We start from the raw sequence: 17,584 nt of genomic DNA, 5'->3' as shown, positions 1-17,584 counted from the left end.
GGACAGGCCGTGTCCGGCTTTGAAGGGCACGTTAAGCTTTGGCATCTAAATTCTCCCGTTACCCGGAATTGCGCGATCGGGCGGTAGGAGTCGGGTTCTACGCAACAAGCTCTGCTTAGCATTGGCCTCGGCTCTGTCAATCCGTCCATTCAAACATTCGAACTAAATTTATTTAAAAAAAAAAAAATGGCACGTCGGCCACGTCGTACGCCCGCGCAGCCTCGCACCGGCGGAGTCGCGTCGAAGACTGTCCGGCCCCGTCCCGTCTCAGCCCTCACGGTACACAACACGTGGGCCCTCTGTCGTAAAAGTCTATAAAGAGTCTATACCTATATAATGTAAAAGTTTGTGCATAAAAGTCTATATTGTCTATATATAAGAACCAGGACAGGGGTAACATGACACACACATGTGCGCTGGTGCGACGGACCGACCGTGCCAAGCGCCGGCCGTCTTTGCTCGCTTGCATAGCCGGCCCGGTTTTTTTCGCAATCATCCGCGGAAAATCAAACCACACACGAACAATCATTCAAACTACACTGACACGCTCAAACTATTCGCATCCGCGCACACTTTACAAACACACACTCGCGTACAATACACATTAGTGTCTCACCGAGGCGGAGATCATTCCCGACAACAATCACGCGACCATTCATAAAACCAGTGACGGCGCAGTCTTAGCGGTCTTAGCAGCTGGACGTTGACACACACACTGGCACATATCGTTAAGTACAAACGCTTGAGAGGCACTGGCGGCAGTGAAGGTGCTGTCACATGGTCGGCACATCAACAACCATCGCAAAGCGTACAACACAGAACTCACATTAATTACCGAAGTGAACGTGCGCGAACAGAGACTACCACTAGCTTGGAAGCACTACCATAAACAAATCTAACACCGCACAAGACACTTCAGCCTGGCTCCAACAGCCATTACCGTCGCACTCCAGTCGGCAGAGGCGGGTGACAGGCCGCCTACATTGACCGGTGGCAGTCGCCACGTCCACGACGCGAATAATACAGCCGTCTGCGCCGGGTATCACACGCTCCACTCGTCCCACCAGCCAATGTCCACGCGGCCTACGTTTTCTTCGGACAGCAGTACTAGCTCTCCGACCTTGACCTCGGTCTTGTCCCTGAACCACTTGGAGCGCACGGTCAGCGTGGGCAGATATTCCCGCCGCCAGCGTTGCCGGAAATGAACCAGCAGCACCTGCGTGTGCTTCAAGCGCCGTCGGCTGCACATGTCACTGTCGGTGAACACACCGGGCGACAGCTGAGGGGAGGCTCGTCCGATGAGGAAGTAGTTCGGTGTCAGAGGTTGGTAGACGTCAGGATCGGTGCTGACGTGCGTCAGCGGACGTCCGTTCAGGAGCGCTTCGACATCAGTCACCACCGTCTGCAGCGTCTCGTCGTCAACGACCCTGTCACCAAGCATAGCTGCCAGGGCGCGTTTGGCTGACCGCGTGCTCGAACACGCCGCCGAAGTGCCGCGCGGCCGGTGGTTTGAAGAGTCGATCAAACCCTTCTTGTGAGAGAGTGTCGGCGATCTTGGACTGGTGCCAGTGCTGGAGCGCCTGCCGCAGCTCACGCTCGTCGGCGCGCAGAATTGTACCTTGCCAGAGCACACGAGTCTGACCTTGCCTCGTCTGGCCATCATGTGTCTCATGGCCATGATGAATAAGTCAGTGTCCAGATGTGGACCGCACGGGTGAACAGGCATGTGAAGTGACACTCACCCGTACCGTTTCTCTCGTTTTCGGCGTTTCCTGACGGTCATCGGTCAAAAGAAGTCCACGCCCACTCGCGCGAACACTGGCGCCGGCCCGCTCATGCGGAAGGCTGGCAGGTCACCTATTCGTGGTGGCAGCGGCTGTGCTGACCTTTTTCGACAGGGTGTGCAAGCGCGTGTGAATCGTTTCACGGTCTCTCTGCCGCAGAGAGACCTGATCCAGTATTGTTAGCTCAGGTGAGTCAGGACGTGCTCCGTCCTGGCGTGGGCGAGCTTCCTGTGTGGGTCGGTGACGATCAGCCGGATGATAACTCCACGGGCAGATAACATCACTTTATGCTTCGTCTCATAGTTGCGCTGGGCGTGCCGAAGTCGTCCGCCGACTCTGAGCAGGCCGCTGGAATCCAGGAAGGGCGTCAGCTGGTGCAGGCTGCTGCTGGGTTGCAGGTGCCTGACCTGCTGCAGGGCGGCAATAAGCTCAATGGTTAAAGGTACTGCCCCACCTTTACCTGCGCCAGTTTTGAGTTGAGATAGCCAAGTCTGTGGCCAGGCTGAAAACTATGGTTCATCTATCTCGGTTGCAACCACCAGAGCTACCTAATGTCGGCGTTCAAGAAATTTGTTCTACAGGGTGACTCGCGTAAAATTCCCTATTTGAAACTTGAATAACTTCCTGCATTCTTAACCAAATTGGATAATTTTTTCACACTACATAGGCAGGGTTACTTTTACAGGAAAACTTGAGGGGGAATAAAATTCGGGGAAGTCATGACCCCCGTCCCCCGCCGGTTTCCAGCCGACGCCAGTACCGATGTCAGTGAGTGCAGTGGCGGATCCAAGGGGGGTCACATGGGTCATGACCCCCTGGAGCCCGGGGGCACCAAAGGTCTGCCAGGGGCACTACCGGCCTAGCAGGGACCCCACAAGCCTGACAGGGGCACCACAGGCATAGCAGGGGCACCATCGGCCTAGCAAGAGCACCACAGGTCTGCCAGGGACACCACAGACCTGCCAGGGGCACCATCGACCTCACAGGGGCACCACGGACCTGTCGGAGGCACTTCAGGCTTGTCAGAGGCACCACAGTCCTGTCTGGGCCTAGGGGCAACAGGCACACCAGGGGCACCACAGGCCTGTCAGGGGCACAACAGGCCTAGCAAGAGCACCACGGGCCTGTCAGGGGCACCACATGCCTGTCGGGGACACTCCAGGCTTGTCAGGGGCACCACAGTCCTGTCAGGGCCCAGGGGCACCAGCGGCCTAGCAGTGGCACCACAGGCCAGCCAGGGGCACCACCGGCCTAGCAGGGGCATCACCGGCCTAGCAGGGGTCCACCGGCCTCGCAGGGGCACCATGGGTATGTCAGGGACACCACAGGTCTGTCTTTGACACGTCAGACTTGTCAGGGGCACCACGTTCCTTCCAGCGGCACCACGAACCTGTCAGAGGCACCTGCGGCCTAACAGGGACACCACAGCCCCCCCCCCCCAAATGAAATTAGGGCACCAGCAAAATTAAGTGGCATAAATCCGATGAGTTTTTAATTTTGGGTATAGGTAGGGGCACCACTTCGATTCATGACCCTCCCCTTGGAGTTTTCCTGGATCCACCCCTGAGTGAGTGCGAAGAGACAACACAAGAGACGGTCTCACCGACCATCCGATCGGTATCGGGTCAAATCTGGAGTTCCGGATATACCAAGTTCCGCCCCGGCGGTGCCACTGCCCACACTCATTGATCATATCTTAGCGCCAGCAACGTTGATTGATGACTAGAATCTGAATAACGATGACTATAGAATCTGAATAGCAAATTAATTGAAAATGGTCTCAAAAATAATTTTGAAAGGGGGAACTTCTCCCTTCCCTCCCTAGCCATTCTGACACAATTTGAAAGGGAGAGTGGAATTTTCGAAGGGGGAAATTCCCCCTTTCCCCCTTTAAAAATAGCCCTGTATATAGGTACACGTTTGGGATTATATTCATTCAATTTTCAGACAAAACCATTTACTTTCAGCTCAGTTGTGCACCTCGACGTGAAGCCCATCTTTTTCGATCACTTTCTCGAGGCGCTCGCCGGTACGCTAGCGCGGCTTTCTTGTGCATCTCGACGGCGATCTCTGCGTAGGTGGCTTTGATGCGACCTTTAAACTCCCGAATGTTCGCCGGCCACGCCACGTATACCTTCAACTTCACAAACCCCCACATGAAAGTCACACGGAGTGAGGTCGAGCTTCGCCCAATCTGCTCTGTCCACCGCGCTCGCTTCGCCCAATCTGCCCTGGCCACCAAGCTCGCGCGACCTCACCCGTGTGACTTTTTCATGTGGGGGTATGTGAAGTCGAAGGTATACGTGACGCGGCCGGCGAACTTTCTAGAGTTGAAAGGTCGGACTAGAGCCGCCTTCGCAGAGATCACTGTCGAGATGCGCAAGAAAGCCGCGCTGGCGTATCGCGAGCGCCTCGAGAAAGTGATCGAAAAGGATTGGGTCACGTCGAGGTGCACAACTGAGCTGAAAGTGAATGGATTTGTCTAAAAATTGGATTCATCAATCGTCCGACCGATCGACAAGCGGTGCTATATCAGGGAGATGGAGATCTACTTCTTCAATCATGAAGTAACAACTACTTTTGATGCATATTGGTGACCGACACGACACGTGACGTGTGTCAGGTCAGGGGTGCTTACTGCTTAAATTGTTGCGCTTACAAAAACTACCAATTAACTCGGCGAATGGCGCTGAAACTTGCCCGATAGCTGAATCTCGTGTGGACCGAGGTTTCATTTTCATGGCTATCACGGTTTGGTTGCTACTCTGAACGTGCGCATGTGAAGGGGACGTGCACACATTTTGACGGACACTGTACAGTCTGTCTTAAAAGTACCGCGCAAAGTGACGGTGGATCCATCAAGCCTGACCGATGAAGGACTGCCAAATTTGAGTCACCGAAGCAATGGACATCCTCGTCCATTCCCCAGCTCCATTGGTTCGGTGACTTTCAAATTATAGCAGGCCCTTCCTCGGTCAGGCTTGATGGATCCACCGTCACTTTGCGCGGTACTTTTAAGACAGACTGTACGCTGCCCAACACAAAGTGTTACATTTTGGGCTCAATGAGTGAAAGGGACTCGCCAAGCAAACTCAGCCCATGAGAGCCTGGTGAGACGCTCTGTTCGCACGAACGACCTTCGAAGCCCCGAAATGGCCCTATGCGATCGCTTGATGTGAGCCTCCCGAGCCAACGAGTAATACCCTATGCGCGCAGCCAGACTCACCATGAGTGTGACAGAGTCATCTGAAGCTGAGCACTTATTAAGTTTTCGGACTACCGTAGGACTTGAGTGAGTGAGTGCCAAGAGGTCTGTGGCTGGATCCTGTCCTGCAGGCTCTCGCATGGGACAGGCCTTCTTTAGGCAGGCTCGAAAGCTTAGGGGTCATCAGAGGCCGGCGTTGGTCAAGAGTTCAGCGTGATTGCAAGTTGTGTACTGTTTTCAGAAGCCCTGTGGGTGGGACCCAAAAGATCAGCGTGGTAAAGATGTCAGTGTGTCGCCTTCAGAAGCGCTTCGATTATCGGTTACCCTTTGGGGCTCTCAGAGGCGTCGGTGTGGGGCCCTCACTGAGGGTGCGGGATCCGTTGAGGTTTTGGAGTGATACCCTCAGGCGGTGCTCTCAGGGACCGGTGATGGCTAGTGAAGGACCCTCAGAGTCGCCGGTCAGGACTCTCAGAGTCACCGGTGAGTGGCCATAGCCATGATGAGCCTATGTGGGACCCTCAGTTACCTCGGTATGACGTCCTTACAGTTAGCGGTGTGGGACCATTAGTGCACTGGCGTTGCGCGCTCAGAAGGCCGGTATGGGATTAAAGCTCAGCGAGACTAAGGGCTTATGTGGTGCCTTCGGTAGGCACCTCAGCATAACCGGTAGAGAGCCCTCAGAGCCGCCGTTGCATGCTCTGAGTCAGTACGGTGCAGGGCCCGGCTCTGCACTGACTGGGACACACTGAGCCTGGACTTTTTGTTGTCTGATTTGGAAGAGTTGGGTAGCGCCACTGATGCTCACGTGCTGCTGGACATCTTTATGCGCACCTGGAACAGTCTAACCGATAAACAGTGTCCAGAATCAGTAGTGTGCGGACGCGCCGGCCCCACTGCCCGTGGCTCCAGGACGCTCTAGCTTAGGTGGGGGAGGCCATTAATGCTTAAAACATTACACAAGCCGATTGGCAGCCGTTTACACAGCCTGATGACAAAGCGCTGTATCTGTCCCTGAAAAAGCAGTTAAACAGCAAAAGCTCTCTAAAGATTTTCGCGGATTTTGGAGCACCATGCGGAAATTTGGCCTGTCATCTGGGAGCGAAAGTGATGACGCCCATGTGACTACTGCCTGATCCCGACGCACTCAATGACTTTGTCTCCCCTGTGGGCTTCCGACTGGCGGCAGGGGTGACAGTGAGTGAAGATAAGTCGCGGCTCGTAAGACCAGTGAGAGTCTGCGCCGCTATGTTTAAGCTCACCCGGCGACGCTGACGGAGCTGTCGGCCGCCGGTGCCGACGGGGTCCCTCTGCTAACAGTCAGGCAGTGTTACCCTGCGGAAGGTCCGCTGCTGCTGCGCAGAGTGAACGCATTACTGGTCTCCGGTGTCTTTTCCTCGGCTTGTAAAACGACGTGCATTGTGCCGATTTTTAAATCTACATAGTGACCGCACATTGCCAAGCAATTTTAGACCCATATCTTTACTGAGCGTCTTGACCAAAGTAACCGAAAATATTGTACGTATGTATAGTCTGTCTTGAAAGTACCGCGCAACAGTGCGGGGGATCCATCAAGCCTGACCGTCACCGAAGCAATCGACATCCTCTTCCATTCCCCAGGTCAATTGGTTCGGTAAATTTCAAATTATAGCAGGCTCTTCCTCGGTCAGCTTTGATGGATCCACCGTTACTTTGCGCGGTAGGTACTTTTAAGACAGACTGTAAACTCGATTTAGGGCGCTCTGATCGACGTCACCTGGGTGCCAGACAACACCGACCAGGGCCTGCTGCCGTCGATAACGGCAGTGGATTTGAGCAAAGCGTTTGACAGCGTCGATTACGGCGCCCTCATCGAGAAGCTGGCCTGGTGTAGCATGCCTTCCCACTGGTTTGAAACTTATCTCACTGACAGGAGACAGATTATTTTATTCCTTATGGTAAAATAATTTCTTGCGCGAACGACAGGGCCCATCCTTCCGAGAACGACATCACTGACCTCAGAGATTGAGTCGAGTGCTCTATTTCCGCAATAGAAAAGTGGTTTCCACGAAACTCTCTGAAAATGAACGAGACTAAAACGAGCTTCATGATCATGAGGACAAAACAATCAATACTGAATCACTCGTCTGACGAATTGAAAAGACCCGAAGCTGACGCATAGTTGGACTAAGCCGATAAAATGTTCTTTCGGTAGGGGGGCGCTGTGTGTCATCGATGCCCTGTAGGACGCGGTGAACCGCATGTATGGCTACTTCTACGCTCACATTAGTGAAAAGTGACTTCACATCAAACGAGACCATCCTCTTCCCTCTCACATCTGCGTCTTTTAGCCGGTCGAGAAGGTCAGCGGAATTCTTCAGGTGTGAGCAGCTGATGCTCCCCAACGCGGCTGATAGCTGTTTGGTGAGACATTTTGCGAGGCGGTGTGGGGCACTGTCCACCCCCGAAGTGATGGGGCGCGTGGGGCCGCCTTCTTTGTGAAGCTTTGGCAGACCCTTCATCTGTGCTGATCTTGGTTCCTCTTCCAAAAGGTACTGTACACGCTTGCCCCTTTCTGATCGCCTTAGAAGTTTTCTGGCTTCTTTGTTAAGCTTTTCGCACGCTTTCTTACAAGAGCCGGAAGGAACTTCCTCGTAGACGGTGGCATCTGATAGGAATTCGTTCATTTTTTCGTCATATGTTGAACGGTTGAGGATGACAACCCCTCCATCCTTGTCACTTGAGCTAATGACGATGTTGTCGTCTTTAGCGAGCTCTTTCGGGCTAAGCATGTAGCGTCTGGGAATCGAGAGATGAGAAGAGGAAGCCATCGTCTTCAGACATGTGAAAAACCCTTGTTTGAAGCCTTTGCCCACCTCCGAGTCAGTAAACTTGATGTTACTCATTATGAAGTCTTTTACTGTTCTTGCCAGTGCCAAATTTGAGTCCCAGTGACAGCGCTTCAGTTTCTTCTTGACTGGGTGGCCGACTAGACAAGTTGGTGATCAGGCGAGCATCTCCAGCATGTTTCCAAGAGCTTGATGCGCATAGCCGGGACAGTTTATCCACAGGGTGACAAAAAAAGCGGTCATCACCAAAATTCGAATAACTTCGGAAGTTTTATTCAGATCATCACCAAACTTCGGCCACTTTAGGTCACACCAATGTAGCAGACATCCACCAAGTTTCAAGTCTTCACTACGAATACTTTAAGTACAGTGTGTGTTTTACGGACGCTCCACAATGTGCTCCAGGTGAGCGCCCCGGCGCTGCAGGGCGTAGGCACACCTGCATCCGGCGGGCAAAGTTGCCGATAACCCGATAAGAATAACGTTTCAGGGGTAGCACACCCCCTGAGCACTGACTCCAGAGGCCATTGCACTCTGTTAAGTGCACAGCCATCGGGTTATCGACAACTTTGCCCGCCGGATGCAAGTGTGCCAACGCCCTGCAGCGCCGTGTCGCTCACCTGGAGCACATTGTGGAGCGTCAGTAAAACACACACTGTACTAAAAGTATTCGTAGTGAAGACTTGAAACTTGGTGGATGTATGCTACATAGGTGTGACCTTAAGTGGCCGAAGTTTGGTGATGATCTGAATAAAACTTCCGAAGTTATTCGAAATTTGGTGATGACCGTTTTTTTGTGTCACCCTGTAGTAACAGTTAGAGGTGCCTTTTCGCCTTGCGTTTTAATTGTTACTCGAGGTGAGCTGGAAATAAGACGAGAGTATTATCTACGCGAGAAATATTTTTGAACTGAGAACCAAGCATTATTTTTGAAAGACTGCATAGAAGAGCAAGTTCTCCCTCGTTCTGCACCTCGTCAACTGTACTCGAAACAGCACCCGTTCAAAGGCTGCAAGAGCTTATCTAGAGGATGGTGTGGAAACTCCGAAACTTTAAGCAACAGAGCAGCCATTTTAAAAAAGTCGTTTCCGGCAGCCCTTTCCAGCACACCTCGAGGAACAATTAAAAGGCAAGGCGAAAAGGCACCTACAACTGTTACTGGGCAAACTGTCCCGGCTCTGCGCATCAAGCTCTTGAAAACATGCTGGAGATGCTCGCCTGATCACCAACTTGTCTAGTCGGCCACTCAGTCAAGTAGAAACTGAAGCGCTGTCACTGGGACTCAAATTTGACACTGGCAAGAACAGTAAAAGCTACCTAGCCTTCATGATGAGAAACATCAAGTCTACTGACTCGGAGGTGGACAAAGGCTTCAAACAAGGATTTGTCACATGTCTGAAGACGATGGCTTCCTCTTCTCATCTCTCGATTCCCAGACGCTATATGCTTAGCCTGAAAGACCTCGCTAAAGACGACAACATCGTCATTAGCTCAAGTGACAAGGGTGGAGGTGTTGTCATCCTGGACCGTTCAACATATGACGAAAAAATGAACGAACTCCTATCAGATCCCAGATGCCATCGTCTACGAGGAAGTTCCTTCCGACTCTTGTAAGAAAGAGTCCGAAAAGTTTAACAAAGAAGCCAGAAAACTTCTAAGGCGATCAGAAAGGGGCAAGCGTTTACAGTACCTTTTGGAAGAGAAACCCAAGATCAGCACAGACGATGGGTCTGCCAAAGCTTCACAAAGAAGGCATCCCCATGCGCCCCATCACCTCGGGGGTGGACAGTGCCCCACACCGCCTCGCAAAATGTCTCACCAAACTATCAGCCGCGTTGGGGAGCATCAGCTGCTCACACCTGAAGAGTTCCGCTGACCTTCTCGACCGGCTAAAAGACGCAGATGTGAGAGGGAAGAGGATGGTCTCGTTTGATGTGAAGTCACTTTTCACTTATGTGAGCGTAGAAGTAGCCATGCATGCGGTTCGCCGCGTCCTACAGGGCATCGATGACACACAGCGCCCCCCTACCGAAAGAACATTTTATCGGCTTAGTCCAACTATGCGTCAGCTTCGGGTCTTTTCAATTCGTCAGCAGAGAATTCGTCCAAAAATCAGGCTTGGCTATGGGCAACCCGCTCAGCGCCGTACTAGCCCCACTTTACATGGAGAATCTTAGGGTGCATCAAACGCCCCGATGTCTTCAAATCGATCTGTCTGTTGATTCACTTTGTTCCACTACAGGGTGTCTCAAAAGTTCGCTTACAGGTACCAGCCATGCTTTTTTGTCAATAATTCTGAATCAACATGAAATTAGCAGTCGAAATTTTGCATGGACATTGGCAACAACCTTCCTCAAGCAGCTTCATTGTTTTCAAGCGCATTCGACCCTTCATGAGCACACAAAAAGGGTTCACCTCTGACCATGGATCAGGCATGAAAATGGAGGTCGCATACTCGGGTCGGCTGAGAAACTCTCTGCTTCACGAGTAACGGGAATGGTTAGGTCGGAAATGACACATGGCAAGGTGTCGGCGAGGATGAGTACAACATGATGGTCATCAAATAAAAACGGTGGCTAAAATTTTTGAAGGACAAAACCATGCGAGACTAACAGCGCTTTGAACGACCCTTGTACCGCAGCAGACTCGTGCTCCGGAAAGCAGCTGAAAATGCAGTCCTAACTATTGAAAACTGACTAGAAGCTAACAGACAGAGGTTACCCAGTTTCAAAAATTGCAGGTCATCATAAAATAAAGACAAAATATCATTTAAAATTGTTTATAATATCTATAACGCTAAATTTTGAGGGAAAATAATGCGAAAATCGTCAATGCCGAGGACAAGTGACCCTCCAAAAGTGTCAATTAATGTAAAGTTTTATCTAACGAAGTTTCAAGAGGCAGATCTGGAGCAAATAGCTTTCTTTTACACACAAAATCCGGACAAAACCGCACGATGGACAGGTTTTGGCCGTTTACAAAGCAGAACCTCTCCTGAGGAAAACACTCCGGAACCCAGCGAAGGTCTTGGCATTGGGAATGACGAGCGTTCGGGATTTGCAAATTTTGCAAAATGTGTCTAAGAAACAGATGGCCGACACATTCTGCTACGATATGCTGCGAAAAATTTGCCCCTGGCACTTCCCATTTGTTCAGGAATGGGGTTGTTTTGAAAAGAAAAATGGTGCTTGGGAGGTCGGCGCCAGTCATTCATGAAGGAGTTAGCGCCAGAGAAGACCTACAAAATACTCACGGATGGTGTCGATGCAAGCTATCGGCTTTCAGGGAGAGGCGGATGTTGCCGGGGAGCTCGTCAAACCTAAATCCGACGCAGAAACTGCGGGGGATTCCCCTACAAGAGCTTGAAAGCTGGTAACCTTTTATCAGCCTCCGGCAGCTGACGGAGTGACGAAAATCGGTATGGGCAAATATTTTTGGAGATACAGCAAAGGGTTTGGTTTCCAACCTTCCGAATCAGTTGTCAAAGCATGCATATTTGTCTAGTGTACACACGGACACCAAAACCTTAGATTTTTGGCCGGTTCTTATATGCTTTATTGACATGGGAAATGTGTAAGCGAACTTTTGAGACACCCTGTAGTAGCACAATGACGCTGTGCAAGATTAAAATTATATCGGATGCCATCTAGGGGGTCCGCATCAGCTATGAACATGCTTCATCACTTAACCTTCCCCGATGGAGGGGGTTGGTGCGACCACTGCTGTTTTTGTCGCGATCGGTCGAAACACGTCCGGTTAGGGAACTTTAATTTGGCTTAGCTGACCTTTGATACTTAAGCCTGAACATTTGGCATTTGCTGCATTTTGATATCAGGTCAGGTCAGTGACCTATGACGTCATATGCGAACCTCTCGATGGTCTAAGAATGCTGCATAGATTCGCAGCGCTCTCAGAGTCGGGGCATCTTTCGCAGGGAGACGAAACTTAGGAAATCACAAGCTTTCAAATTTTTACAGCTTTTTTCCTCTGATTTTCTTTTCCGTAAAGGTCGCCTGAGGTCAGGTCAGTCACGTGACACCTCCATTATGCCCATAGGTAGTGATACAGAAACTGCTCACTGAGCAGTTTCTGTATTGTTTTTTATGTATCTGTTTTGGCGCTAACTGAGTAGTGCTCAGTTAGCGCCAAATATGATCCAAATATGTTTCAGGAATTGAAATTTATTTTTGTGCCCCGTTTTCGTGGACTGATGCCTGGTTTGTATTCAACTTGTGCCCTATATGACGTCCTTTGACATCACTTAGAGTATTTGAGATCATCGCGATTTTTCCTCAATAAGCCTAAATTAAGCACGAAAATAATAACTATAGATAGTTTCAGCTTAGCCAACTGATACGCATTACCTATATTTAGGAAGTAGGGCTTTTGCTGGGAGGGAAGTCTGGAACAAATCGCTTCGTTAAGTTCCAATGATTAACTTGGGTTTTCTTGGGTTAGAGCGGTTCTTGCTTATTTTATGGTTTTGCGATTCAACGACATGACTTCGATACTTCGACTCTGGGCTCGCAGAAGACGCACACGATGATGAGGTCGCCGATATGAAGCCTGAAATTCCTAGTCGACCATGGCAGCGTCAAAACCAAATGAAGTTACTTTGTCACGCATGCAGCCCTGACAAAACCGGTTTGAGACGAACTCATGTTGAGGCAAATGTTAAAACCGCTATTATTGGTTTAGAGTGACTCGTTAGTATCTTTTTAGCAATCCGTGAATAATTCTCATGTAATTTGATAGCACGTCTTCGACGACAACAAGAGTAAGCCGCTCTTCCCGTCGGTAATTGTTCGGCGACCTCATGATGGACCAAGTCCCTGTGGAGCATCCCAAGTCTGGACTCTCATCCCTCGCAGACAGGTGTATCCGACGTTGTCAACGACCTTGCGGTTTCAGTAGCGACGTCCGAACTTGATATCTTCGTTTTGTTGCCGCCACTTGCTCTATTGAATGTTGCCGAGGTTTGGGCGCGGTCTTGCCGGGGTGTGACTGGCGATGATCATTCTGACTCGGTTTTCATATTTACCCCATTGACCCAAAACAATAGGTCACGATCACGTGAACGAAACCTCCGGAACCTCAGGTGACCGGAATGGAATATCTGAGACATGCCAGTTGCTACTTTCTGGAGTTTCATCTCCTTGTGAAAGACCCTTCCCCGTGCGTCGACGAGTGGATGCAACGCTGAATGGTTGGCGCTATAGGTATATGTAGTTGTTGCACCGCGCTATATAGTTGTTGCACCAGATACATGGCCCAGAAAGACGAGAGAGAGCGCAGGCCTTTCAAAAAGCAGACGCACTGACACTGCAGTAGCGTCTGATGATAAGAGCATTGTCTAATGTCTACTCATCTCGTAAGCGTGACTACATTGAAACGTTTGAGCATTGAACACTTACGAAGTAGTTTTGTTGCCTTCGTAACATATTAATCGTAATATTTCGTAATATTTATTCGAAGCCTTCGTAATATTTCGAAGCTGTCGGTGGTGATTTACACCTACTATGGATAGCTGGCAGGACTCCGACTGGTTGACCTGACCTGACCTGACCCGACCAAGCCTAAATGCATAGAGACATCATCTTTGATCAAAGCTGATCTGAAAATCGTAATCAGCACCCCGAAAAACTACAACAAACTCAATTCACGAAGTTCTACCAGGTCCCGATTTTCCCGACTTTTGGGTCATTGACCTGACCTGGAAGGTCAACCAATGACCTAGGACCGTAGAAATTGATATCATCTGCCTCTTCTCGTTACGGGAAACACGCTAGTTTTTCCGTGAAGCTCTGGCTTAATCAGAGACCGAACAGCAAGAGGGTCCAGCTCCTGTACGTTAGACGCACACAAAACACCAATACGGGCGAGTGTCAAGACTCCTATAGGTGAAATCAGATACATTTCAGATTGATTTGGTGGGCAGTTTTAGGATAGCACTTGCAATGTTTAGCGATTCTAAAAGATATTTTGACCTAAGAATAATTTTAAATAATTCGTAATTAAGCGCCATTAATGATCAATTTCATGAAATTTCGTTAACTTTAGGGTCAATGCGGACCCCCTAGATGGCTTCAGAAATTCTTGAAATTTGGCATGGTTGATACATTTAGGATACGTAACAAATTAATTTTGGTGACAGGGGGTTCGTAGAAATTTTTCGAAAAAGTGGGGCGTTTGATGCACCCTAATGGAGATGCTAGAAGAAGATCACTTAAGTAGACCAACACCAATGGTTTAGAGATACTGCCTTGTGAAGGCACAATGTGTTATAGAAGGAACAAACTTCTTCAACACCAGGCACTTGTAAAACTTGGGACCAAGGCAGAACATGGTTTCTAAGCCTGAATGCCCCAGACTTGGCTACATAACTATGTCAGCTCAAAACTAATGTTAAGGTGCAAGACGTTACCTTTAAGCACTATACCTAATGAACAGCATCAGCACATAACCAGCAGACACACCATCCCAACCTCTCCCGTGCTTTACCCATTTGAGATTTGCGGCTGGCGCATCCCTATCTTCATGCTTCCTGTCTGTCCTTTTCCCCATTGAAGGTTCTGGTGAGGAAGCCTATCAGCACCACTTAGCAGGTGAGCCATAAATACATCCCAATACCTTAACAGACACATATTGAATATTTGCTCTTTTGTCAGTACCGTAAAATGGGGTGTTAAGGGACAGTGGGGTGTTAAGGGACAGTTGCATGGGAAAAACTTTGAGTCATATTAACTTCCTAATTTGAGAAGGTTCAATAACAACTTCAGTGTGGTAGTTGACACTGTTTTGCTCTTGACCATAGGATAAAGTGGTATGGTTTTTCATGCAAGTGATTTGGTTCAAAAATGGATTTGAAAATCATGCTACATTTTCACAAAATTGAAACATCTCCAAAACTTTGTGTGTACCACATAAACTAGTGGGTGTACAGGGAAAATGAATGCATAGGTGTATTGTCACATGTATTGCACATGTTTCCTGAAAAACTTGTGCAAATCCACCCATTAATTTATCATCCGCTTCCTCTTTTCCGGATACATGCATATTTTGAGGTGGATGTGGAGTGCTAAGGGACAGGGAAGAAAAAATAAAAAATAATATCTAAATATAAATTAATTAAGTAGGCATGGAAAACACCAGATTCCACATAAAATGCTGGCAAGTTCATGCTTTTATCTCTAACACATCTTTAGTTATGTAACAAAACATCTCAACACTCTCTTTTACAATGATGGGTCAATGGAGACTGATTTAGGTAAATGTGATATCATCATAAAAAAGGCTAAAACAAAGAGGACAACATAATGACAAGTGACTAGCTTCAACATGGGTTTTTATTGATGACAGAAGGGTACTTTTTGGTTCTGTTTACCTTATAATTAGCACTTTTCCACAAGCGTAAACTGCATTACACGTAATTGGCTAAAAAGGTCATTAGTGGTGAATGAACCTGACTTGTTTTGTGACAGAATATGCAAAACATTTCAATAAATAAATAATGTGCCCTTCCACACCCCAATTGTGGGCATTTGATGACCATTTCTTGGAATAATATAGGTGTCCCTTAACACCCCACATTGGGGTGCTAAGGGACAGTGATGAAAAATAATAAAAAATAATATGCAGGTATAAATCTTAAAAACTTTAACGTGGCAGGCATGTAAAGCACCAAATTCCACATAAAATGCTGACAATTTGATGCTTCTATCTCCAACCCTTCTTGAGTTATATAACAAAACACCTCAAAACTGTCCCTTAACACCCCGTTTTACGGTATAGCATGATGGAATAATATCAGAAGTCAGTTTGTAAGCAGCTGAACACCAAGGCCTCACATATTATTCACTGTTTGCGTGCCCAAGAAACTTCATACTTCAAGCAAGCACGTAGGTAGGTACCTACTTGCATGCATGCAAATGTTTTTCCATGAAGTAGGTAGGTATGTACCTATACGAGTAGGTAGAATATGGTAAAAAAGGATTGGATCCTCATAGAACCCTATCTCATATCTGGCATCTTTGTGGGATGCTAAGCTTCGGATTACTATTACCACAAGCTTGAGTAAAGAGTGTCAGGGCAGTCAACAGTTGAAATAACCTACCCAACATAGGTGGTGGAACGGGGGGCAATGGGGAACCATGCCCCCCTTTGATTTTGGCATTTTAACATCAGCCCTATGGGCTTTGCATTGAAAGAATGGGACCAAAGTCCAAAGTCAGCAGTGCCCCCCTTAATTGAAGGTGTTCGGCCACCACCGCTACCCAAGCATATCTTGGACCCCTCACTCCAGACTGCAAAAATCCATACACTATGCCAAACACCTTGTGGCTCTCATGCACCTAAATTCAGCGCAGTTTTGCGCTGAAATTTTGATATTTGTGCCAAGAAATCACACCTATTTTATCCAAACTGTTCCAATCACATGAGAGAATGTCAACTGATGGAAAAATGGGTACTCAATTCAAATGTAGAGTGTAGTGAGTAAGGTAAGCTAGGTTCAGATCTTATCGTCTCGTGCCAGAATTTATGAAATTCTTAAATTTCACTTCCGCCAATTTTTTTCGTTCATCCTTACTCCAAAACTTTGGAACACTGAGTCATGCCAGACACTGCGCTGTAATTTTGGTGCCATTCACCAATTATGCCGGACATGTTGATGGTAGCATGGATTTTTTTCCAGTCTGGCACTCCGTCAATGCCCTCGAATCCTAACTTGACATCCGATGAAGGTTATCTGCTTTCATGTTTTTAACTCATGCACACTAGCAACAACAGAGGAAGTAAAAATCGTAAAGATCAGGTCCTACATGCCCACATGGCCTCTAAATTTTGTGTACATACACCTAAGATAAGGTAGGGTTTGGAAGGATTAGCTCAATCACTCAGTTCTTTCCTATTTTGATTTATTAACATCAGTGAAATCCAACTACACTAAATTTGTGATTCTTGAATATTTCTTTTCGTGAATATGACTTACCTCACGTCTTGAACTATCTTCAGGAAACCATTCTTCCCTTGTAATCACTCATAAGACGCGCACCCACCACAAACATCCCGAAAAACCTAAACAGTCGTCAGCTTTGTCTCCAGCGTGAATAACAAAGTGATGTGGGGTCCACATGACGTCAAATATTTTTTCCAATCTCGAGAATTACATGTACCATGGTAAGTAAAATGTGTTCCAAAGGTCAATTATATGCATATTATCACGTTTTAGTGCAAATAATCCAAATATTGGCCTTCTAATTGGTAAAATTATCAATAAACTGTTTTTGATGACGTCATTATGCAGGGGTTGTTTTTGCTTCCATATGCAAGTACCTATCTTTTGAAATGAGAGCACAGATGGTGACAATTAATGGCGCAATATTTCAGCGGTTTTTATGTGTGACAATAGGAAATGCGGCAAAAGCAATCGCAATCGATTAGATTGCTTCCATATAGCGTTGGCTGTTGGCCACCCAAAACGAATTTGAAGGGAAAACTGAAATAAACCATGGCGTCCGGCTCAGATGCTCAAATCGTTTAATTCCTCATGTCAGCATTTGCATGGCAAAGGCTGACATGCTCCGATGTCAGTATAAACTCGTTTCTGGGCGTTTCGTATCAAAATACACTACGTTTAATTAAGGCTGACAAAAATGTCAGGTATAATTAAAAATAATTGAAAATCCGGCAAATGCTGACAAAATGTCAGCGTAAAAGGGAAATTCAATTACAGCTCGCTGGCGCTCCTGCGAGACCAAAACAAACCCGTG

The 17,584-nt window shown here is 48.0% G+C and overlaps 1 protein-coding gene across 2 annotated transcripts; it reads right to left on the bottom strand.

The window, feature by feature from the left end:
• Positions 1–231: 231 nt before the first annotated feature.
• On the bottom strand, positions 232–16,896 carry LOC122366477. 2 transcript variants are annotated; one of them, XM_043338792.1, is made up of 2 exons: positions 16,804–16,896; positions 232–2,132 (listed from the first exon to the last, which is right to left on the bottom strand). In XM_043338792.1, the coding sequence occupies exon 2, from the start codon at positions 1,724–1,726 to the stop codon at positions 1,043–1,045; it is 684 nt and encodes a 227-aa protein (XP_043194727.1). In that variant the 5' UTR covers positions 1,727–2,132; positions 16,804–16,896; the 3' UTR covers positions 232–1,042. The 2 variants fall into 2 exon arrangements, with proteins under 2 accessions (XP_043194727.1, XP_043194728.1); XM_043338793.1 differs by having other exon boundaries at positions 16,809–16,881.
• Between the last annotated feature and the right edge of the window lie 688 nt (positions 16,897–17,584).

Source organism: Amphibalanus amphitrite, unplaced genomic scaffold, assembly GCF_019059575.1.
Source record: "Amphibalanus amphitrite isolate SeventyFive unplaced genomic scaffold, NRLGWU_Aamphi_draft 000810F_arrow, whole genome shotgun sequence".
Classification (NCBI taxonomy): domain Eukaryota; kingdom Metazoa; phylum Arthropoda; class Thecostraca; order Balanomorpha; family Balanidae; genus Amphibalanus; species Amphibalanus amphitrite.
Note: the sequence above shows the minus strand (reverse complement) of the source record. Positions and strands in the feature narration are given on the sequence as shown.

Bases quoted from the DNA above. Each gene is read 5' to 3' on its own strand.
- LOC122366477 (XM_043338792.1), bottom strand. From the start codon at position 1,726: ATGCCTGTTCACCCGTGCGGTCCACATCTGGACACTGACTTATTCATC.